At 53.7% G+C, this 23204-nt stretch overlaps 1 protein-coding gene across 1 annotated transcript in view; it reads left to right on the plus strand.

Moving 5' to 3' along the window:
* PLXNB1 (plexin B1) overlaps nucleotides 1-21298 on the plus strand; it is a 42199-nt gene extending 20901 nt beyond the window's left edge. Inside the window, exons 5-27 of the mRNA XM_029051106.1 lie at nucleotides 5-42; nucleotides 1221-1326; nucleotides 1655-1791; nucleotides 2480-2656; nucleotides 2934-3108; nucleotides 3859-4101; nucleotides 4699-4875; nucleotides 5004-5152; nucleotides 5281-5381; nucleotides 5568-5785; nucleotides 5928-6106; nucleotides 6382-6448; nucleotides 6716-6862; nucleotides 7525-7702; nucleotides 8178-8281; nucleotides 9250-9334; nucleotides 9957-10123; nucleotides 10306-10466; nucleotides 10889-11036; nucleotides 16845-16909; nucleotides 17011-17086; nucleotides 17347-17421; nucleotides 19696-21298. Of these exons, the coding sequence (XP_028906939.1) occupies nucleotides 5-42; nucleotides 1221-1326; nucleotides 1655-1791; nucleotides 2480-2656; nucleotides 2934-3108; nucleotides 3859-4101; nucleotides 4699-4875; nucleotides 5004-5152; nucleotides 5281-5381; nucleotides 5568-5785; nucleotides 5928-6106; nucleotides 6382-6448; nucleotides 6716-6862; nucleotides 7525-7702; nucleotides 8178-8281; nucleotides 9250-9334; nucleotides 9957-10123; nucleotides 10306-10466; nucleotides 10889-11036; nucleotides 16845-16909; nucleotides 17011-17086; nucleotides 17347-17421; nucleotides 19696-19800 (3078 nt within the window). The 3' untranslated portion in view covers nucleotides 19801-21298. The remainder of the gene's footprint in view (nucleotides 1-4; nucleotides 43-1220; nucleotides 1327-1654; nucleotides 1792-2479; nucleotides 2657-2933; nucleotides 3109-3858; nucleotides 4102-4698; nucleotides 4876-5003; nucleotides 5153-5280; nucleotides 5382-5567; nucleotides 5786-5927; nucleotides 6107-6381; nucleotides 6449-6715; nucleotides 6863-7524; nucleotides 7703-8177; nucleotides 8282-9249; nucleotides 9335-9956; nucleotides 10124-10305; nucleotides 10467-10888; nucleotides 11037-16844; nucleotides 16910-17010; nucleotides 17087-17346; nucleotides 17422-19695) is intronic.
* Nucleotides 21299-23204: the final 1906 nt, after the last annotated feature.

The raw sequence follows: 23204 nt of genomic DNA on the forward strand, positions 1-23204 counted from the left end.
CCCTTGTGCCGTGGATGCTCAGGAATACGAGGTCTCGAGCAGGTACTGCGGGCCAGATTCTCTTTGCGGTTGGAGGCCGCCCTGCTGCTTGGGGAGGGACCTTTATTTTCTTCAATAGCATGGCCTGGGTTCTAGTTGCTTCGGGCGGGGGGAGGGGGGTGGATGGGCACACAAGTTGAAAGATGCAAGCCCTGCCTTCGAGGAGCTGCCAGGCAAATGGAAAAGACAGCACGCAGACGCTGATGCAGCTAAAATCATTGAAAGAGTGGGAGGGTAGATACGGCTAACAAGCCCAAGTCGATAAAGAAATCTACAATAAATCATCAGATAAACCCATGGATGCTGAGGGGGGCTGCAGGATGGCAGGACTAGGAAGGTGGGGTTAATCAGGGAAGGCCTCCAGGAGGAGGTATTTTGGGTGGGTTTTTTTTTTTAATTTAAGGAAGGCTCTCAAGAAGGGACAGATCTTGATTTGCCCAAGTTGCTGGGGGAGGGAAGGTTTCTCCAGACCAGGAGGAAGGTTGTGAGAAATGGTGAGAGGCTGGAGAATTGCTTAGAAGGTTTGCTTGGGAGGATCAGAGAAGTGTAATGGAAGAGAGCGGATTGGTAGAGGGTGGCAGCTGACAGAAGACCTTGTCCTTTGGGTCATGCGTAGGAGTTTTAGCCCTCGGCTATCCAGCGTGGGGAAGAGGGGAGAGGGGCCGATGAAAACACGGCCCAGTGGCAAGAGCACGGGCTTGGGTTCTAATCCCGGCTCTGCCACTTGTCTGTTGTGTGACCTTGGGCAAGTCACTTAAGTTCTCTGTGCCTCAGTTACCTCATCTATAAAATGGGGATTGAGACTGTGAGCCCCACGTGGGGCAACCTCATTACCTTGTATCTATCCCAGCGCTTAGAACAGTGCTTGGCACATAGCGAGTGCTTAGCAAATACCATAATAATTGTTATTATTATTAAAACAGTGTCACCACTTCTGCCACCCTATAGCTGGGGCTCTTCTTGTCTCTCAGTTCAGCCCTTGAGGATAGGGGAAAATTGCTGACCAGCTGAGACTCGGGGAGGCTGGGTCCAGGTGGGCCTGAAGCTGGGGAAGGGGATATAGTGGAGGGAGGAGTGGCTGGGCCCCCCACAAAGATCCAGGGTAGGAGGGCTAATGTGTGGGCGGGTGCAGAGGAAATTGTGAACAGTGACTTGGACTGTGATGTCTCTTTCTCCTGCAGTATTGTGTGCGTCACTGGTGAGAGCAAGGAAGAAAAGGAGGGTTACGTCGTTGTGGAAGTCCCCGGGGGCGGGCATGGCATCTCTGTCCAAAAATTCACCTACCAGGTAGGTTGACTGGGCTAGCGCCCTGATGCCCGGGCCCCCTGCCTCCTCCACATCCTCTGTTTCTCTTCCGCTTTCCTCCAAGCCCTTCCTTTCCATTTCCTGCCCACCCTTAGCCTTGGAACCTCCAGGAGCTTCCTGTCTGGTCCCTAGAAGACTTGGGTCCAGAAGCTTAAGCCCCTCTTATCCATTGGTGCTCTGTGTGTGTGTGTTGGTGCTCTGTGTGTGTGTGTGTGTGAGAGAGAGAGAAAGAAAGAAGGGGGTTGGGGGGACAGGGTGGCGTTCCTGTCTTTTGCTTCCTTCTCTCTCTTTCTCTCTCTTGTGCCTTCAGAACCCAGAGCTGACGTCCATCTTCCCCACTCGAGGTCCCAAGGCCGGGGGCACATGTCTGACCCTGACAGGCTCCAAGCTGCTGACCGGTCGGCTGACTGACATCCGTGTGATGGTGGGAGACCTTCCCTGTCACCTGTAAGGGCAACCGTCAGGGCTTCCTCTTTCCCATCTTCCTGTATTCTTCCTATCATCTGTTCTTCCTTCCTCTGCCTTCCTGCCCCATCTTAGGAACCTGAAGGGCGGGGGGGGGGAACAGGGGCAAGGGGGCAACAGGAAAGACTCAGGGTGCCATGGTAGGCAAGCATGAGGGAGGATATGGCTCCTGTTTGATTGGGAATTGTTGGGGCGGGGGGCATGGGTGGGTGTGCAGTGGGGCACAGAGGGTGATGAGCCAAGGATGAGGGGCAGCTGTGGAGCTTTTCCCATCTCTCTTCCTTTCGCTTCCCTTTCTCTTTGTCCCCTTCCTTCCCTCTCCCTTATTTCCTGTCCCTCTCTCACTTTCCTTATCCCTGTTTCTGTTTCCTTGCCCTCCTCCCTGTTTCCTACCCGCTCCCCATCCTCTTTCCTACTTGCTCAGACTTTGGATCTCTAGAGCGCGGTAGGCATTGTGAGAGTGACAGTCTCCTCACCTTGGGGAAGCAGCTCGGCAACCACTACCAGCCCCGAACTCCTCATCTGGGATTGGCCGACGAGGGAGGGAAGGGGACTGCGGTAGCACCTTTCCTCCCGTAGCCCTTGGGCCGGAGGAAGGTCACCCGAGGTCTGCCCGGCCCTTACCTAGCCCTTCTTCCCTTCCCCTCTTGTCCGGCCCCGGTGGACTCAGCTCCTCCTCGGAGTTGCAAGAGAAGGAGCTCCAGTGTCAGACCAGCCCCAGCAATGGGTCCAGGGCCCTGCAGGTCACTGTGCAGTTTGGAGATGCTGAGCGGCGAGTCCACCACCTGTTCCAATACACCCCTAACCCCAACCTCACCTCTGCTGGCCCAGCCAAGAGTTTCTTCAGGTAGGGGGACCCGTGCCTTCCATGGGTGGGGTGGGGGACTGAGGGGCCATGCCTTTGAGAATTGTGATTGATGGGGCTGCATTTCACAGTGGAGATGAAGCGGAGCGAGGGAGAAGATATCCAGGAGTTGTCATGGGGAGATAGGGTCAGGGGCTCTGCCTCAGAGCAGGAAAGAGCCTACCCTGTTGGGGGCGGGCCACGGGGTGAGGGCGGAGAGTGGCTTTGGAAGAGCCGTGGAGGGACTCTTCGGACTGCAAATAAGAGGTCTATTTTGCAGTGGGGGCCGGGAGATCCGTGTTCACGGGCAGAATCTGGATGTGGTGCAGACCCCTCGCATCCGGGTCACCGTGTCACCTTGGGAGCAGCGGCGCCGGCGCCGGGGGCTGGGGCGGAAGCGGAGGATGTTCCCGGAGACGGAGTGCCCCTCGGATGCCCTGTGCAGTGTCCAGCTAGTAAGCCTTGGTTTGGGGGCAGGGCAGGGGTGAGGTTGGGGTTCGGGCTCCACCTCCATAACCATCTGGAGCGCAGGGCATGACAGCCAAGCAGAGTCTGAGCCCAAGACCCAGAAGATGATTTCTTTCAGCTTCTCTCCCTTGAATCCCTCCTGCATGTTGTAGCCAGAGCATCTGTTCCTGCCACCCAACACCCCACCAGCCGCTCCACTCCCTGCTTTCTCCCATGCCCCCTCCGACTTCTTCAGCCACCCATTCCCCCTTTCCCTTCCCTCAATTTCTGTTCCAGCTTTCCTTCCCATTTCACCATTGCCCCCTCCTTTTCCCTCCCCATTTGCATCTCTTTCCCCATTTCAGTCCAAATCTTCCTCCAGGAAACTTTGCCGGATGAACCAGCTCCAGCTTCCTCTCCCAAGACTGTTTTCAGTATATGTTAGTATGGGGCTTTCTGGGAGGCTTTTTGTCTCTGCATTATCCTAGGCAAACCTATTCACTCATTCGAACCTTGATTTTTGCATTTTGTCTCCTCCCTCCACAGTAAACTGCGAGGGCCAGGACCATGTTTAGCCTCAGTTCCATAGCTCCCTCCCACATCACCTGACTTAGCCACAGTCCCCCGTGGGCACACAGTCACCGAGTGGTGGTGATTTTGATGTTGGGGGCCACTTAAGGGGGACAAATGGGCAGGCAGATGCCCTTTGGGGCTCTCACCTTTCCATCTCGCTAAATCATCTCCTTCCCTGTCCCCAGTTCGAGGAGCCATGTCTCATCAACTCCTCCCAACTCATCATCTGCAAAACACCGGCCATCCATCTGAAGCTAGAGAATGCCCGCATCCGGCTGGAATTTATCCTGGACAACCTGCGCTTTGACTTCAACTCCCTCCATCCATCCCAGTTCTCTTATGAAGCCAACCCGACTCTGAGGCACCTCAATGCCGAAGACCCCGCCAAGCCCTACAGACATAAACCGGGCAGCGTCCTCTCTGTGGAGGTGACGGACCTCCCCCACCCCTCCTGCCATTCTTCCCCCTCCCTTGAGCTGGGCCCGTTCGGCCCCATTTCCCTCCCTTTGACTGGGCTGCCCTGTCACTGGAGGAGAAAGAGAGGATTGGGGTTAGGGAACAGGGCAAGGGAGCCAGGAATGACTGAGGCTAGTAAGGGTGGCTTGGGGGAAAGCAGGGAAGAGGGAGGGACTGTAGAAGTGAGGGAAGGGAGAGGAGCATGGGCTTTTAGAGGCTAGCGGAAAGAGTATGGGCCTGGAAGTCTGAGGACCTGGCTTCTAATCCCAGCTTTACCAGTTGCTTGCTGTGTGACCTTGGGCAAGTCACATAACTTCCCTATGCCTCAGTTTCCTCAACTGTAAAATGGGGATTCAGTCCTCCTCCCTCCTACTTAGACTGTGAGCCCCAAGTGGGACAGCGACTGTGTCCAATCTGATAACCTTGTATCTACCCCGGCACTTAGAACAGTGCTCGACGCTTAGTAAGCGTTTAACAAATACCGTAAGAGGGAAAAAAAAGAAGGCGTTTTGGGGACCTGGGGATAGAGAAGGAGGCCAGTTTAACCTGGCCTTTCTCCTACATCCCAGGGAGAGAACCTGGACTTGGCGATCTCCAAGGAAGAGGTGGTGGCTATGATTGGCAAGGGGTCCTGCCTGGTGAAGACGCTGACCAAGAACCACCTGTATTGTGAGCCTCCAGCCGAGCAGCCAGCCCCCCAGCCCCGAGCTTCTGGTGAGGGGCCAGAAACGCTCCCAGAGTTCACGGTAAGAGATCAGTGATGCCAAAGGGTTGTGGGTTGAAAGGCAGGGGAGGTGAGAATAGGGAAGAAGATGGTGAGGCGTGACAGGGGAGGTTTTCCCCACAGCCTCCTCAGCTTTGTTTCCTCCTGCAGGTCCAGATGGGGAACTTGCAGTTCAGGTTGGGCCGTGTGCAGTATGACACGGAGAATCCCCTTGCCTTCCCCGTGGAGGCTCAGGTCGGCCTAGGGGTTGGCGCGTCCCTCGTGGCCCTTGTCGTCCTCATCATTGTCTTCATCTACAGGTGCGTCCTGGTTGGGGACAGGGAGGGGGAGGGCATGTACCCTGCACCATGATCTCACTCCATACCTGGGGCTGAGGGAGCGCCCCTGTCCTCAACCCCAGCGAGCTCTCTTCCGCTCTGTGCTGCAGACGAAAGAGCAAACAGGCCCTCAGAGATTACAAGAAAGTTCAAATCCAACTGGAGAATCTGGAAACCAGCGTCCGAGACCGCTGCAAGAAGGAGTTTACCGGTGAGTCTCACCACTGACCCTCCTGCCATCCCCTGGGTCCTAGCTCAGTGCCCCCAGCCTCTCCCTTCACCCCACCGCCCCCCGCCAACCTCTTGGCTGCTGGCCCCAGAACCTCTTTCCCCCTTCCATGGGGCACCAGACTTTTGGCCCTTGGGCCCTCCTGAGGTGGCTGGTGTTTCCTGGCAGATCTGATGACAGAGATGACAGACCTCACCAGTGACCTCGTGGGCAGCGGGATCCCCTTCTTGGATTACAAGTCATACGCAGAACGAGTCTTCTTCCCGGGGCATCGCGAGTCGCCGCTGCAGAGGGACCTGGATGTGCCCACATGTCGCCGCCAGACAGTGGAGCAGGGCTTGGTGCAACTCTCCAACCTCCTCAATAGCAAGCTCTTCCTCACCAAGGTACCTCTCTCCTTGCTGCCACGAGAGTATAGCCCCAGAGAGAGGCGGGGAGACCAGGCTGTGTGGTACAGAAAGTGCCAAACACTGGGAGGGAGAGAGAGTTGGGGGCCTCTGTCCATCCAGACTCTTCCTCTCTCCCCAGTTTATCCACACCTTGGAGTGCCAACGGACTTTCTCCCCCCGGGACCGGGCCTATGTTGCCTCCCTCTTGACCGTGGCCCTTCATGGCAAACTTGAATACTTCACTGACATCCTCAAGACGCTGCTCAGTGACCTTGTGGAGCAGTATGTGGCCAAAAACCCCAAGCTGATGCTGCGTAGGTAAGAGTCCCAGTGCCCCCAGAGAGCCAGGCTGCACGTGGCGCTGGGCCTGACATGGTCCGGGTCCTTCAGATTCTCGGCTTTGGCCTGGCAGAGTGTCCTTCTCGGAGTCGCTGCCACGAGAACACCTGGGTGGTTGCCACAGAGTTTGCTGTCTCAGGCTTGGATCCTTGGGGCAGCGGGGACAGAACCTGGCCTTCCCCACCAGGAGCTGGTCCTTCCAGCATCTCGCCCTAAGCTGACACCGGGGCCTGTGGCTCTCCTTCCCTTCTCAGGACCGAAACCGTAGTGGAGAAGCTGCTCACTAACTGGATGTCCATTTGCCTCTATACCTTTGTGAGGGTAAGGACGTGGGGAGAACGAACGGGAGGAGCCAAGGAGGTGGCAGAAATCAGGGTGGGCTGCATCCCCTGTCTCAGCCCAGCTCCAGATGGGATCAGGGAGGCCTCTTTGGTTGGGTGGCCCTGGGTTCCAAGGATTTCTGACAGGCTCGGGACCTCCTGGAGGAGGAACGAGAGTTGGGAAAGTTTCTCTCATAGGCTCCCCCCCACCAACCTCCTTACCCCTGGGACGACCGAGCCTGTGTCTGACCTTCTCTTCTGTTCTCAGGACTCGGTGGGTGAACCACTCTACATGCTCTTCAGGGGGATCAAACACCAAGTGGACAAGGGCCCCGTGGATGGGGTGACGGGAAAAGCCAAATACACACTGAACGACAACCGATTGCTCCGGGAGGACCTAGAATACCACACTCTGGTGAGGCCCGGGACTGGAGAGTCTGGAGAGAAGAGGCAGGCAGCTGCAAACAGGGTTGGGGCAGGCTCAGGATATTATAGGATGGAGCCGGGGCAGGACCTTGTGCTGGGCACATTCAGAGGCTCCCACGAGGGCAAGTTCTCCCCCTGCCACCCCTCTCCTCCAGATTGTGTTAGAGGCTTCAAGGGTGGTATGGAAGCAGGAGAGGCTTTTCTCCTGCAGCTCCTCTCCTTCCCCTCAACCGTGGCTGCTGGCCGTCCCCATTACGCAGGCCCCAGGCTAGCGTGATGGAGGGCACAGGAAGCAAAGCGAATTCCAGATGGTGGGGCCAAGTCATTTCTCCACCCAAGATCCCATCCCCCTTCTACTAAGGGCCCAGGGGCATCCCAGGCAGGATTGGAAGATGCCAAAATGGCTGGGACTACTGGCTTTCTACCCCCTTCACCACCAATCCCCTGCCCCCAACCCAAGCTACGTTTGTATAGCAAGAGCTAGGGCGTTCTGGGAATGAGCTCCGGGGTGAGGAGTTAGGGAAAAGAGGGGAGGTGGCAGGCCTGGACCAGCTGGGCTTTTGGGGACTTTCCTTGGCAGATTGCTCTCCAGGACCTCTGTACAACAGGGCCTCTGTTGCGGCTGGCCACCTCTGTCTCTGTCTCCCACAGACTCTAAATGCCGTGACTCAGGCAGGGAGTGCGGCGGGAGGAGCTGAAGAGACTCAGGGTGTATCTGTGAAGGTGCTTGACTGTGACACCATCACCCAGGTGAAGGAAAAAGTCCTGGACCAGGTCTACAAAGGGACCCTGGTTGGTCTCCGGCCGGATCCTGACGCTCTGGATGTTGGTGAGGGGGTCTAAGGGCTAGAATGGGGAGAGCAGAAAGAGGAGCAGGGTTGGACAAGTGGGCTGAGAGAGGCAGGAGTGAGGGAAGGATGAGCGAGAGTGGGAATTGAAAGCCCAGTTTGTGCCACCAGTTGGTAGTAAGGGTCAGAGGCTTACGGTTCTGACTCCTGTCCTTGGTAAGTATAAACCACAGGGTATCTTCCCATGGAAAAGGAAGGAGGACAGATGAACATCAGGGCTAAGGATGGGCAGGGGCCAGAACAGGAATGGGGTTTGTGGTGAAAAGGCCTTGAATTGATCTGGAATCATGGGACCAAACTCCCCTGAGCCCCTTCTTCTTCAGACTGGGAGGTCTGAATGTTGTGTCGGGTGGGGGTGGGGTGGTCCCCCATGTAGCCCCTTCCTCTTCTGTTTCTGCAAAGTCAGTGGGACTCTGCCTGCAGATGCCCTAACTCTGTCCCCCCTCTCTCCCCCAGAATGGCGATCAGGGGTGGCCGGCCACCTGATCCTGTCTGATGAGGATGTGACCTCTGTTGTCCAAGGCACTTGGAAGAGGCTTAACACACTGCAGCACTACAAGGTGTGTGTGTGTTTGCGTGTATGCGTGCGCGCGTGCGTATGTGCGTTAAGGTGGGGAGTGAGACCGCCAGACTTTGAGGGTTGTTTCCAACCCAACTTCTCTGGGTGACCCATGCAAGACCCTCCATCCTACTCCCAGTTTCCCCCCATAACATGGGTCCCGCTCAGGGCTGGGACGAGGAAGAGCGCAGGAGGCATGGGGTGACCCAGGAAGCCCTTTGAAATACAAAACCCAAATATTTACCCCTGATTCCCTCCCCTGACATCTACTATACATGGGAGTATCTCCTTACACACTTACATTCATGCAAACATGCACAAACTCTCACACACATGCTCATAAACTTACTCCAACACTTGTACTTCTCGTTCCCTCATGCTCTCACGCTAGCACACTTTTTCTCATGAACTTTCTCACATATCCACTTTTACACTCTCACATTCTCACCTCTTGCATATACTCTTTCATTGCTTTCTCTCACTTGTGTTCTTTTATGCTGTGTCCCACATGTGAGTCTTTCGCCCTCACACTCTCACGCACTCTTATACACCCATTCTCTTGTTCCCTCTCTCACTTGGGCTTTCTGTCACTTGCTTTCACACGTGGTTATGCTCACAAATTTCTACACACATTCTCTCCTCACGTCCAGTCTCTTCTCACATTTATTCTTGAATCCACATGCTCTCTGATGCATGCATCTCACATGAGAAGCAACATGGCCTAGTGGAAACAGCTTGGGCCGGAGTTAGAGGACCTAGGTTTTAATCCTGGCTTTGCCTGCTGGGTAACCTTGGGCAAGTCACTTCAGTTCTCTGTGCCTCAGTTACCTCATCTGTAAAATGGGGATTAACTGTGAGCCTCACGTGGGACAACCTGATTACCCTGTATCTACCCCAGCGCTTAGAACAGTGCTCGGCACATAGTAAGCGCTTAACAAATACCAACATTATTATTATTATTATTTGCAGGTTCCCGATGGAGCAACCGTGGCCCTTGTTCCTCGTCTGACCAAACATTTTCCTCGGGAAAACCAGGATTTTGTCCCTGGAGAGAGTGAGTATTCATGGTCCATGTGGCGTGGCACAGATTGGGGCCGGATACCCCGTAGCCAGGAGTTGATTTGAGGAGAACCCCCCTGCAAGCAAGCTTTCCCCGATTAATTCCCCAGCACTCTGAGCTGATTTATTTGCACCCTCCTTTGATCAGCTCAGTTATTTATTTTGACTCCTGGGGCGGTTAATGTTTTTATGTCTGTCTCTCCCATTGGAGGGTAATTCCTTTGTGGACAAAGAGGAGGTTACTTTGTTTTTCAGTACTTCTCAAGCGTCTAGCACAATGCATTAGGCTTGGCACTCAGGAGACTCTGGTGGATTCCCCCGGGGGAACCCGCTGGGAGGGCGGCCCAGGGGAGCCTGGTAGGTTTGTTGGACGATCCCACCAAGTTCTCCCAGCCTGTGCCAATCCTGGCCTCTGATCCCCAGGCTCTGTGTAGGCCCGAGAAGTGCTTCTGATCCCCAGCCCAAACAGGCCTTCCCAAAGGAGGCCCAGACGTAGGGGAAGTTGGATGGGGGGAGGGACCGCAGACTACCGCAACTGGGGTCCTCATGTGATGGGAGAATGAAGGACCCCGGAGGGACTGTGAGCAGGAGGTGGACTCTGGGAGTCTCCGTTGCAGAGACACCGATGCTGGAAGATGTGGATGAGGGGGGTGTCAAACTGTGGCACCTGGTGAAGCCCTCTGAGGAGCCCGAACTTCCCAAGCACCGCCGGGGGAGCCTGCGGGACCGAGAGCGAGCCAAGGCCATCCCTGAGATCTACCTGACCCGCCTCCTGTCCATGAAGGTGGGAGCGGGAGCACTTGAGGGAGGAGCAGGGTGCCGGGAGTCTGAAAAGAGGAGGCTTGAGGTTTCACTGGCAGACCACAGATCGGGTCGGATCGGATGGCTTCTCCTCCCTTCCCCTCTTATACTTCCCCTGCCGCTCCTCCCCTTCCTCCCTCCCTCACCATGCCCACCTCCCCACAGGGTACTCTGCAGAAGTTTGTGGATGACCTGTTCCAGGTGATTCTCAGCACAAGCCACCCTGTCCCGCTGGCTATCAAATACTTCTTTGACCTGCTGGATGAGCAGGCGCTGCAGCATGGGATCTCCGACCCGGAGACCATCCACATCTGGAAGACCAACAGGTGGGAAGGGTGACCGAGAGGTCAGCAGGAGACGGGGTGGCGGAAAGGAGAGGAAAATCTCCCAAGAGTTTGCCCACGTCATTGACTTAAGCTGTCCTGCCTGTCTTGGACTCTCTACTGGACAGTACTCAGTAAATACAGTTAGCCAATTGGTTGTGGGACATTAGGGCAGAGCCCAAGCAACTAGAATATTGCTCTGCAGACTGTGGGCTCTGGAAAGACCCTGCTCTGGTGGGGGAGCGGGGGGAATCCACGGGGTCCGGCAGGGCTGTCACGCTCAGCTCTTTCATTCAATCGTATTTATTTATTCAATCATATTGATTGAGTGCTTACTGTGTGCAGAGCACTGTACTAAGCACTTGGAAAGTACAATTCAGCAACAATTCAGCTGTTCTTCCCCTTTTCCCCCTCCCCACTCCCAGCCTGCCCCTGCGGTTCTGGATCAACATAATCAAGAACCCACAGTTTGTTTTTGACGTCCAGACGTCGGACAACATGGATGCAGTCCTCCTGGTCATTGCCCAGACTTTCATGGACTCTTGCACTCTTGCTGACCACAAACTGGGCCGGGTAAGCTGGGGGCTGGAGGGGTTGGGGGCGAGGGTGGGGGAGGGAAGTAAAAGTTACTTTCTGAATGCAGGTGCGTCAGGTCTCTGACTGCGTCAAACTGGCATGTGGAGTACATGGGAGTGAGCTTCATGCAGATGTGGGGGCCTAGGGATCAATACCTTCACTAACAGTATCAGGATTGACAGAGCGGTAATAGTGGCCTGGGGGATACTTCCAGAAGAAATAAAGGGGGCAAGTCCCATCTTTGGGGCACTTACAGTCTAATGGAAAGATCACGCCCCTTTGAGTCAGAGGACCTGGGTTCTAATCCCAGTTCTGCCACTCACCTGCGGTGACTTTGGGCAAGTCGCTTCATTTGTCTGCACTTCAGTTTCCTCAGCTGTCAAATGGAGATTCGATACCTGTTCTCCCTCCTCCTTAGATTGAGAGCCCTGTGTAGGGCAGGGAATGTCTCCGTCCTGATCATCTTCAATCTACCCCATCTCTGACGCTTAGTAAGCATTTAACAAATATCACTATTATCATTATTACAGTTGGCATGAATTATAAATGAAATATTTATACCATGGTGAAGAGTGAGAGAATATAAATAGCAGGCATAAGTGTCTTGGTAAAGAAATAAATCAGTCTAAAGACAGGCGTGCTGAAGAATTTTATTCCAATCTCCAGCACTTAGATACATGCGTGTTTTATTTTTATGTTAATTTATGCATTTGATTTTTGATTCCACTATTCATTTGTATCCTTTGAATTTTTACCTGCTACATCCTTTTTCTTGTTCCTGTTGCCTCTCTTTGTCGATCGTTTTTATCGGCCTGTCTCCACTATTAGATCCTAAGCTCCTTGAGGGTGGTAAAGGTGCATGTTGCTTCTGTTGCACTCTCCCGAATGTTTAGCATGGGTGCTTAGCCCTCATTAGGTCCTCAATAAATACTGCTGATGGATTGATTGACAGAGGTGGTTGAGAAAATGAAGGGGCTAATCAGGGAAGGCCTCCGGTAGGAGGTGGCTTTTTCAGAGGGTTGTAAAGGAAGGGAAATGGGTGAGGGGGAAGGTGAAGAAGCACACCGAGATCTCAGAGCCTGCTATCATGGCCTATGGTAGAACTTGGGGCTGGGGAGGTCTTAGCGGGGTGATCGTTTAGTCCTCTGCTGGGTGTTTCCCGTAGCTGGGAGCTGAGTCAGAGGTCTAAGGGGCTGCTGCTGTGATTCTGGGAACTGGGTGCTCAGGGAGGCTTAGTGGATAGAGCTCGGGCCTGGGAATCAGAAGGACCTGGGTTCTAATCCCGGCTCTGTCACATGTCTGCTGTGTGATTTTGGGCAAGTAACTTGACTCTCTGGGCCTCAGTTACCTCATCCGTCAACTGGGGATGTAAGACTGTGAGCCCCATGTGGGACAGGGACCGTGTCCAACCTGATTAACTTGTATCTACCCCAGTGCTTGGAACAGTGCTTGGCACATAGTAAGTGTTTAACAAGTATCAGAATTATTATTGATTATTAGGGAAGGGCCCTGCCTAGCAGAGGGTTGCCAGTGGTTGAGATCACAGTGCAGTTTGAGAGGGTTTGGTGACTCTGCTCTTTCCTCTGAGACTTGGACTGGATGACGCCTGGTTGGGCCTGTTGGGCTGATGCACTACCAGCCAAGATCCTTATAATAATAATGATAACCATAACAATAATTATGGTCTTTATTAAGTGCTTACTATGCCAGGCACTGTACTAAGTGCTGGGGTGGATGCAAGCAAATTGCGTTGGACACAGTCCCTATCCCACGTGGGGCTCACAATCTCAAACCCCATTTTTTACAGGTGAGGTAATTGAGACTCAGAGAAGTGAAGTGACTTGCCCAAGGGCACACACCAGGCAAGTGACAGTCGGGATTAGAACTCATGACCTTAGGGAAGCAGCGTGGCTCAGTGGAAAGAGCACAGGCTTGGGAGTCAGAGGTCATGGGTTCAAATCCTCGATCTGCCACTTGTCAACTGTGTGACTGTGGGCAAGTCACTTAACTTCTCTGTGCCTCAGTTACCTCATCTGTAAAATGGGGATTAAGAATTCATTCATTCATTCATTCAATAGTATTTATTGAGCGCTTACTATGTGCAGAGCACTGTACTAAGCGCTTGGGATGAACAAGTCGGCAACAGATAGAGACAGTCCCTGCCGTTTGACGGGCTTACAGTCTAATCGGGGGAGACGGACAGACAAGAACAATGGCACTAAACAGCGTCAAGGGGAAGAACATCTCGTAAAAACAATGGCAACTAAATAGAATCGAGGCGATGTACAATTCATTAACAAAATAAATAGGGTAACGAAAATATATACAGTTGAGCGGACGAGTACAGTGCTGTGGGGATGGGAAGGGAGAGGTGGAGGAGCAGAGGGAAAAGGGGAAAATGAGGCTTTAGCTGCGGAGAGGTAAAGGGGGGATGGCAGAGGGAGTAGAGGGGGAAGAGGAGCTCAGTCTGGGAACGCCTCTTGGAGGAGGTGATTTTTAAGTAAGGTTTTGAAGAGGGAAAGAGAATCAGTTTGGCGGAGGTGAGGAGGGAGGGTGTTCCAGGACCGCGGGAGGACGTGACCCAGGGGTCGACGGCGGGATAGGCGAGACCGAGGGACGGTGAGGAGGTGGGCGGCGGAGGAGCGGAGCGTGCGGGGTGGGCGGTAGAAAGAGAGAAGGGAGGAGAGGTAGGAAGGGGCAAGGTGATGGAGAGCCTAGAAGCCTAGAGTGAGGAGTTTTTGTTTGGAGCGGAGGTCGATAGGCAACCACTGGAGTTGTTTAAGAAGGGGAGTGACATGCCCAGATCGTTTCTGCAGGAAGATGAGCCGGGCAGCGGAGTGAAGAATAGACCGGAGCGGGGCGAGAGAGGAGGAAGGGAGGTCAGAGGGAAGGCTGACACAGTAGTCTAGCCGGGATATAATGAGAGGATATAACCTGATTACCCTGTATCTACCCCAGCGCTTAGAACAGTGCTCTGCACATAGTAAGCGCTTAACAAATACCAACATTATTATTTTTATTCCTGACTCCCAGGCCCGTGCCCTATCCACTATGCCATGCTATTTATTGTAAGCCTGGCATTTCTTGCCTCAGTGTAATGAGGGGCTGAGGACAGGGAGGTTTGACCTGGCCATGGTGAAAAGCAGCATGTAACATTGGTCCCCAAGTGGGCATTTTCAACACCTTGGGGACCTCTCGGATCCAGCTGCTGTGAACGTGAATCCTGAACTACTATGCTGCTCCCTCATGCCCATCCTTTTTCTACATTTTCCCTCTCCATCCCAACCTGTGCTCTGCCCACCTTGCAAGCAAGCCTTCTGCTCTCCTGCCTCCGACCCATTCTTCATGTCTTTTCCCCACTCCAAAACTTCTTCCCTGTTCAGTTGCATGCAGTTTACATTCCACCCTTCCTTAAACGCTCTTCTAAAACTCCACTTTCCCCAGGATGCATTCCCCAATTTTTTTTTTTTAATGGTACTTGTTAAGCGCTTACTATGTGTCAAGCACTGTTCTAAGTACTGGGCCAGGTAGAAGTTTATCAGGTTGGACACAGTCCCTGTCCCGCATAGAGCTCACAGTCTAAGTAGGAGGGGGGAGGATTGAGTTCCCATTTTGCAGTTGAGGAGACTGAGGCACAGAGAAGTTAAGTGGCTTGCTCAAGGTCACCCAGCAAGCAATTGGCAGAGTGAATTCCTTGATGAATTCTATTAATATATGAATTAATATAAATTATCCACTATGTATTAATAACACCTTTCCAGTCATGTCAGTCCCTTCAGCCACCTCACTTCAATGCTCTCAACCAATCCAATGGTATTTATTGAGCGCTTACTGTGTGCAGAGTGCTGTACTAAGTGCTTGGGAGAGAACAGTATAACAGAGTTGGTAGACACGTTCCCTGCCCACAAGGAGCTTACAGTCTAGCACGTGTTTTCAGTACGTGATTCGGGCAGAACCCATTAGAAGAATTAAGGAATATTCTTCCCGTAACAGGACTCTGTTCTGGATGATACCACCCAGAAATTGATGCAAGTAGATTCAGCCTAGGTTGTGTGCATGTACGTGGCGTCAGTCCAGGAGTCATGTTAGAGAAGCAGCGTGGCTCAGTGGAAAGAGCATGGGCTTGGGAGCCAGAGGTCATGGGTTCGAATCCCAGCTCTGCCACTTGTCAGCTGTGTGACTGTGGGCAAGTCCCTTCACTTCTCTGGGCCTCAGTTCCCTCATTTGTAAAATGGGTATCAAGACTGTGAGCCTCATGTGGGACAACCTGATTATCCTGTATCTACCCCAGCGCTTAGAACAGTACTCTGCACATAGTAAGCGCTTAACAAATACCAACATTATTATTATTATTATTATGTTGCCTTGGTCCTACTGGACTGTACCACACAGTACTTTGTGTTTCTTTGTGTTTTGGTAAAGATAGAGTATTAATACAAAAATAATAATAATTAGGGTATTTGTTCTAAGTGTTGGGGAAGATACAAGGTTATCAGGTTAGACCCAGCCTCTGTCCCTCATGGGGCTCACAGTCTAGGAAGGAGGGAGTGGGATTTAATCCCCATTTGACAGATGAGGAAACTGAGGCACATAGAAGTGAAGTGACTTGCTCAAGGTCACACAGCAGACCCGTGGTGGAGCTGGGATCAGAGCCCGGGCCCTCTGACTGCCAAGACTGGGATCGTTCCACAAGGCCATGCTCCTTCTCAATACAGTAAAATGATGGTGAGTGGCAGGGGTGTAAATCATCCTGCTTTTAGCGACGGTTGTAACCAATGCTACGAGGATTTGAAGCGAAAAATGTCACTCATGGTGGTGGCATCTTGGAGCCATTATTTACCCCCTCACCCAGGGGTGGTCAGATGGTGGCTCGTCTTCCCCTGCTGGGCTACTAGGGCACATGTTGCTGAATCATGGATCATTTTGCCACCCTGGCAGCCTGGGCCAGTTAGGAGTGAAGCACCCAGCCCCACCCTGGCCCCTTCCCCCCAGCCGCCTCTTGCCGCCACTCCCCACCTTCCGGTTCCTGGAACTCTTTTGGATCTGCAGCTCTCGGCTAGATTACGTTTTTGGCTTCCGGCTCTTCGGTTTGTGAAACCGGGCCACCCCTCCACACCCGTTAATCTCCACTGATTCAATTCAGTTGTCAATTTAACCACTTGGGTTGGTGAGTTATACCTACTCTCTTTTAATGGTTGCATCTTGTCCTTCTTCTGCCTGTCCCCCAAGCTCCTGGTAGGTGCTTAGTCAGTCCTGGAGGTAGTGAACTGAAACCCATTCTGCTGGGGGGCAGTAATGGGGCTGCTGATGGTCGTTCTGAATGTCCCAGGAAGGATCTGCCTGGCTGGGGGCGAGAAGGGGATGGGGGGGCCGTGGGGAGAGGTCACTGGCCGGTGTGTTGAAGGGTCCTGTCCCTTTGCAATACCTAGGAACTGGGACCACCAAGGGGAGAGACTGAGCTTGTTTATGGATAATTTCCCTGGGAACTACAGTGACAAGCTCACCCCAAGCTGGCTTCAGAGGTGGCATATGGCGCTGGGCTGGATGTGGGGCACAACATGTGACCAGGCCGAGTCCCCCCCGGGGGCCCAAGTGGCAACGCTTTCCACGGGAGTCAGACTGCGGCTTCCTGGGAGACCTGGTGCTCAGCCCGCCGAGGCCAGGCCAGATGACCTCTGTGAGGAGGGTTTTCTGTGGCCAGAGCCTGTGGCTCTGACACCCCCCACCCGCCCTGGGGCCGACTTGCCTCACGCCCTCTCTCGTCTCGCCTCTCTCTCTCTCTCTCTCTCTCTGTCTCGGCCACAGGACTCCCCCATCAACAAGCTGCTCTATGCCCGAGACATTCCTCGCTACAAGCAGATGGTGGAGAGGTACGCCCAGAGAAGGGAGTTGGGGACCTTTGGCTGTGGGGCCGGGGACCCACCGGGAGGGACGGTAACTCATTAACGTCCTCGCTGCTGTCGTCGGGCAGGTACTACGCAGACATTCGGCAAACCATTTCTGCTAGCGACCAGGAGATGAATTCAGCACTCGCTGAGCTGTCCAGGGTACAGTGGATTCTCTATGATTCTTGCAGTTGCAGGCCTCCACCCAGATCCTCTGTCCCAGGCCGGCCACGCTCTGGCCACGATCTGGCCACTCTGCCCCAGGCCAGCCACGCTCTGGCTGGGGAAGGAGGCCCCCCTGGGTCTCGTGAGCTGGGCTGTGGTTTGTGCAAATGCCGACTCCACATGCCCGGTGTCCCAGTTGTCTCCTAGGGAGATCCCGTCTTGGCCCCCGACTGATCCTGGTTCTTCTTTCTTTCTAGAATTACTCAGGTGACCTCAATGCCCTGGTAGCTCTCCACGAACTGTACAAGTACATCAACAAGTACTACGACCAGGTGGGTGCAGGCCCAACTCCTGCTGCTGCATCGGTTTCTTATTAGGTTCTAAAATCCCGAAATCTGCCAAGGAGAGGAAGGGCAGGGTGATAGATCACAACTGGCTCAGAGGGATCTGGAAAGTCCTTGGCGGAAGAGGCAAGAGTTGCCTTTCTAGGGCAGGTCCTTGGCCTCCTGGATGGGCCTTAACTCAGAGAGGGTGGGAGTCAGTGCCCTCTGAACCTCAAGAAGAGAGTTTGAGGAATCTCCCCTCCCCGCAATCCCTGACTCGCTTCATGTTCCATTCCTGCCGCTCACAGTGGGTCCGGGGGGTAGGAACGGAGGTCTCTACTGGGAGGCAAAGAGCTGGGTAGCCACTCCCGAGAGATAGGCAGGGCAGAGACTAGGGACGGGAGCAGGGGTTGCAGCTCCTTGGGTCTCGGGGGGACCGTCGCTCCCATGAGATAGGCATTGACCGGGCGAAGCCATTAGCTTTATTCCCACAGCTCTGTGGGCAGGGCAGGCAGCCAGCCCTCCCCTCCCGCTGCAGCCGGAAAGGGACTGAAGAGGAGCCAAGATGTTAGCTTTATCTCTGTGCCCCAGCCTGGCAGACTTGAACTGATTCCTTCTTGTCCCCACTGACGCCAGAGCCTGGCCAGTGGCTCACGGCTCCCCTGCCCAGGAACCCAGGGAGGATAAGCTGTTCGCCCACCTCACCCCTGGTCATCCAGACCGCCTGCTGGACAATCAGTGGATGAGGCGGGTTTCAGGGGCAGCAGCGGCTGGGGGGAACTCGGCAGGGTCAGTGTACGCAACCGCTGCTTCCCTCCCGTGGCCGGGGCCGCTGTCTTCTGCTGTCACTGCCCAGGCAGTGATGGCCCCAGCTCTGCTGGCCCATCCTGCCATCTGGTTGGTGCTGGTGACACAGATGATGGTGGAGATGGTGCACCAGTAGAGGGTACGTATCCACGTCCCTTGTCCCTTTCCCTCTCCTCCCCCCCCCCACTCTTTTCCTCATTCCCCCCCGCCCCCCCCCCCCCCCAGGTTCCTGCTATCCCCTCGGACGACCTGAGGTCACCCCATCAACCCTGGGCAGATCTGTTTGTCCCTGAATGTATTCGGTTGCCAACTCTGTAAAATCACGCGCATCTTCAGTACTCTTTTATCTGTTTTATACACTCAGTTCTCCTAAACAGAAGTTACATGACTGACAAACCTTGCATTAAAAACTCATGCAATAATGCGCTTGCCTCGATGGGCACCTTCCATTGCACTCTGCCCCAGTCGGCTATTTCCCTAATAGCGTTCTATCCAAAACACGTAGTGAAAGCCCACATTATGGAAGAGCTGACTGTTTTTGGCAATTTATGGCTACTTTTTTTTTTACGGTCTTTGTCAAGCGCTTACCATGTGCCTGGCACTGTGCTTAGCGCTGGGATGGGTACAGGTTAATCAGGGTGGACAGAGTCCTGGGCCACATTGGGCTCACAGTCTCGATTCCCATTTTACAGATGAAGTCACTGAGGCTCAGAGAAGTGAAGTGACTTGCCCAAGAGCAGACAAGTGGCGGAGCAGGGTTTAGAATCCAGGACCTTCTGACTCCCAGGCCCGGGCTCTGTCCACTAGGTCATGCTGCTTCCTCATTAAATTGACTCCCCCATTAAATTGTAAGCTCCTCGAGGGCGGGGACTACGTCTTTTATTTTTAGGTTCTCTAATACCTCCCTTGCTGTGTACAGAGTAGGCACTTAACGGGTACTGTTGCTACCGCTGCTGCCACTCCCCTTGTTTCCTCTGGGATCCAGCTCTGGCAGGGGCCTTTTGTGGACCCCGCCCCCACCACCACTTGGCTCCAGGGCCAGGAAAAGGACTTTTTATCTGTATAATCTCCAGTTCTTAGCACAGAGATGGATGCCTAGAAAAGCACTTAATCAGTGTCGTAGCTCTTCCTCACCAAGTCCCCACTGGAAGCACAGAGTGGGAGAGAGTGCGGGGTAAAGAGGCATTTGCCGCCATGCTCAAAATGCAGAATCGGCATCCTTGGGCAATAAATAGGTCCCCGCCCAAATGGCATATGGGAGAAGACCCAGGCAGGGGTGATGTCTCCCAGAGAGATGAGAAGGGGAATGGATGGAAGTGTTGTTGATGTGGGAAGAGGCGTGGGTGCCCTGGCCAAACTTTTTTGCCTCCTGCCTCCTCCCTACGGCAGGAGGAGGGAAGGAAGGAAAGGAGGAGGCAGACTGGGGTCATTGTGTCATGGGCTTCAGAAGCGATATGAGCTCTCTTTGCATTTCAGATCATCACTGCGTTAGAAGAGGATCCAACCGCTCAGAAGATGCAACTGGGCTATCGCCTGCAGCAGATCGCTGCCTCCGTGGAGAACAAAGTCACCGATTTGTGACCTGCACATCCCCTCGACCACGGCCCCAGGACGGGCCCATCGGGGCCCCTCGACTTCCCCCGCTTCGGGAAGCGGGTTCTCTCAGACCGACATGCCTGTGGGACGGGGGAAGAGCAGATGGCCCCAGTGGGGAAGGGCGGGAGGCGGGGAAGGGCATCCTCTAGTTAGGAAATCTCTTTTTCACAGATGATTTTTTCCCCGGCATTTTCCAAGCCGGCTTTAGTTGAAGGAGCTTCCCTCACAGGGCTGAGGCCAGGGTTCGCTGCTGCCAGGCTCTGTCCCGGCAGAGTTCCAGGCCCTCTGGGAGCTGGATTGCACATGAGCTTGAGGAGGGGAAAGGGGCATGTTGTGCCTTAGAGTCCACAGCCTACCATCTGACCCCAATCCTGAAATCTGCCTGGCCGCTCCCAGCCCAGGCCCCTCAGGCAGGACGTACTGCCATTGTCTTCCGCTGCTTCTCAGACCTTGGGGCGAGCTAGCGGTGGCTCACTGGTCGCCATGCCTGGCCCCAAGCACCAGCCCCTGCACTGTTCCCCTTGGATCCTCAAGGAGCTGGGCCTGAGCTCCTGTAATGACTTTACTAGCCCATTAGGATTAACCCTGGGGCTTTAGTTGTTCCTGTTTGCTGCTCCGTTGACTGAAGGAAGTTTCAGTCAGTGGCAGCAGAAACAAGACTTCCCCTCTTTCCCCACTCCTCTTGCTTGACAACTTCCTGCCTCACTCTCCCTGGCTTAACAGGCCTCCTTTCTCTTGCTTCCTTCAGTTGTGCACCTCTTCTCACTCCTCTGCTGCAGCAGTGAACCTCGAAGAGGGAGTCCCCTCCCAGCTGGGTCCAAATTTACGAATCCCATGTGACCCATCCTTCCCCGGGGGGCCGGCACCAGCAGTCCTTCCTTTTACGCTTTCTTCTTTAAGGCCTTAATTGGACTCGTGGATGGCCAACCACGGGTCCCTGAGCTCAAAACTGACTGTTACCCCCCGGGGCGCGTACTCTTCTCGTTTTTCTCCTGATGTTGGCACCCGTTTGTCATTTTGGGACCCTCATGCCTCTCTGGGCCCTGGGACCAATCCTGTCCTTCCTAAGGCCTTGCCCTGTCACATCATTCCCAACATCTTCCATCTGCTCATTGGACCCCCCTGCAATCTGTCCACCAGCAACCCCAGCAGAGGTTTTTCTTAAGAAGGAGCTTCACTGTGGGATGGCCATCCCTTGACCCAGACCCCTTGGCCCTGCAAACAGAACATTTTCTGAACGTCCCCCTGCCCCTCACCCCCTCCCACCCCACCCGGCCCCAGTGCTGACTGCTACAAATCGGAATTAATGATTAATGTAAAACATGATTTTTTTTGACCTAGTGAAATAATGGCTGTAGATAATGTTGTGAGGCCTAGGACTCTGTTGCTGCAACGAGAAGGTCCGTGTGTAAATACTCGCTGTAGATTGAAGAAAAAGAGATTGTGATCGCGTAACTCATTAAACTTTTAATATACAGACTCAGCACGTTCTCCAGCTCTGCTTCGTTGGTGCTGGTAGCCTGGTCCCCATTTTGGCGGGACCACGGGAAGAGGGTCCGTGAGAACTCCTAGTCCATCAACCAATCAGTGGTACTTTCATTAATTCATTCAATCGTATTTATTGAGCGCTTACTGTGTGCAGAGCACTGTACTAAGCGTTCGGGAGAGTACAGTATAGCAATAGACACATTTCCTGCCCATAAAGAGCTTACAGTCTAGAGAGGATGGTACTGCTGGAGTGTTGACCGTGTGCAGCGTGTTGTACTAAGTGCTTGGAGTTGGCAAGCACATGGAATTTGCTCCCACAGGATGTGCAGCCTGAAAATGTTAGCAAGTTCAACAGGAATTTGGAGACGTTGGGTGACTAGAGGGAAAGTTAGGGATGAGAGAAATCTCCAAAAGGATTTAGAGAGATTTATGGACAAGAGAGCCATGATAACCTCTTAGAAGGAAAATTAAGGGTGTGACACGGTCCGTCCCTTGTCCCTGCAGGACAGGGATCGGTCCGACTCGATGTCCGCGTACCTTACCTTGGCACTTAGTGCCACGCTCTGCACAAAGGAAGGGCTCAATAAAGGTCAGAGAAAATAGCACGAAGAAGGACAGCCCACATCAAGAAGTCTGTCGTTGTAGTATCCTGGACTGGATACTGCATAGATCACTGCATTTCTTATGGTCTTAGTGATCACGGGGGAGGAGAGTCTGGTGGGATCTACCTGCTTCCCCCAAGATGTGGCTTGGGGACCGTGAATCTGTGCCCAAAGAGGTGTGGGGAATTGCCTCCTGGGCTCCCGCTGCTGCGTGGATTTGTTTGAAAAGTGCTGCCAACTCCAAGTCCTTGGTATCCAGCCACTCTTGTCTCCTTCCTTCCCCATTTGCTCCCCTAACCTCACATCTCTGACCCTCCTGCCCGCTGACATCTCAGAGCACGGGAGCCCTGGAGGAGCCGGCCCTGAGGCCCCAACACTTTGGTAGCTCAGAAAGCATGGTTGGTGCCAGTCACTCCAGGCTTTGGTTCACAATTGAGGAGAGCCCTCCCATATGCTGGTTTGTGGTGGAGATGGATAAGGGAAGGCACTTTGTGGGGTCTTTCAGCAGGAAGAGGGGATCTTTTTGGGATCCATTCTGATGCCAGGCCGAATTGTCAATCGCATCCAAATTTCGTGACTTCATTAGGGTCCCAAGGCAGGCATCACTGTCGTGATTGAACCAAACAGCCAGGCCCAGGCAGAGGCATCCTGGGGTTCTGGGGCTCGGATCATAAGCTTCATGGACAAGTGTCCTGCTTTCCATGCTTCCTTGGGAGTGTTTTTCTCAGGTAGGGAGACCACTTCTTTCCTGTAGAGCACTCCCGGCCTGGGCTTTCTCTCACCAGCCCCTTCAGTTGACGATTAATTCTTCTAGGCTCCTCCACAACTGGGGTACAGTGACTTTTTTCCCCAGCTGAGAGCACCGCTGGCTTAGTCCAGGTCACAAACTCAACTTTGAATTCTTTGAACACAAACTTCCAGAAGCAGGTCACTGCAATGCTAAGGTCAAGCTGGACGTGCCCGTTTTGGAACACAAGCCCATGTGTAAGACCATAACTGGGTCAGGCCTGTGGTCCATCCAGCCCAAGATTCTGACTCCCACAGTGTCAGCAAGATCCTTGGAGGAACTGCGTGATGAAGGTTGCTCTCCTCAACATACATCCTCATATACTTAGGGATGGGAAGGCCAACCTCCCTAACTTTCTCTGTAATAATTCATTATGGTCCTCTCATCTCTAAATTTATTGACCCCCTTCTTGAACCTACTGATGTACCGGACCGGAACCACTTCCTGTGGGAATCATTCCATGTACTGGCCATCCATTGGATGAAAGAGTATTTCCTTTTTTTGTTCTGCCC

This window comes from Ornithorhynchus anatinus, chromosome X1 (assembly GCF_004115215.2).
Source record: "Ornithorhynchus anatinus isolate Pmale09 chromosome X1, mOrnAna1.pri.v4, whole genome shotgun sequence".
NCBI lineage: Eukaryota > Metazoa > Chordata > Mammalia > Monotremata > Ornithorhynchidae > Ornithorhynchus > Ornithorhynchus anatinus.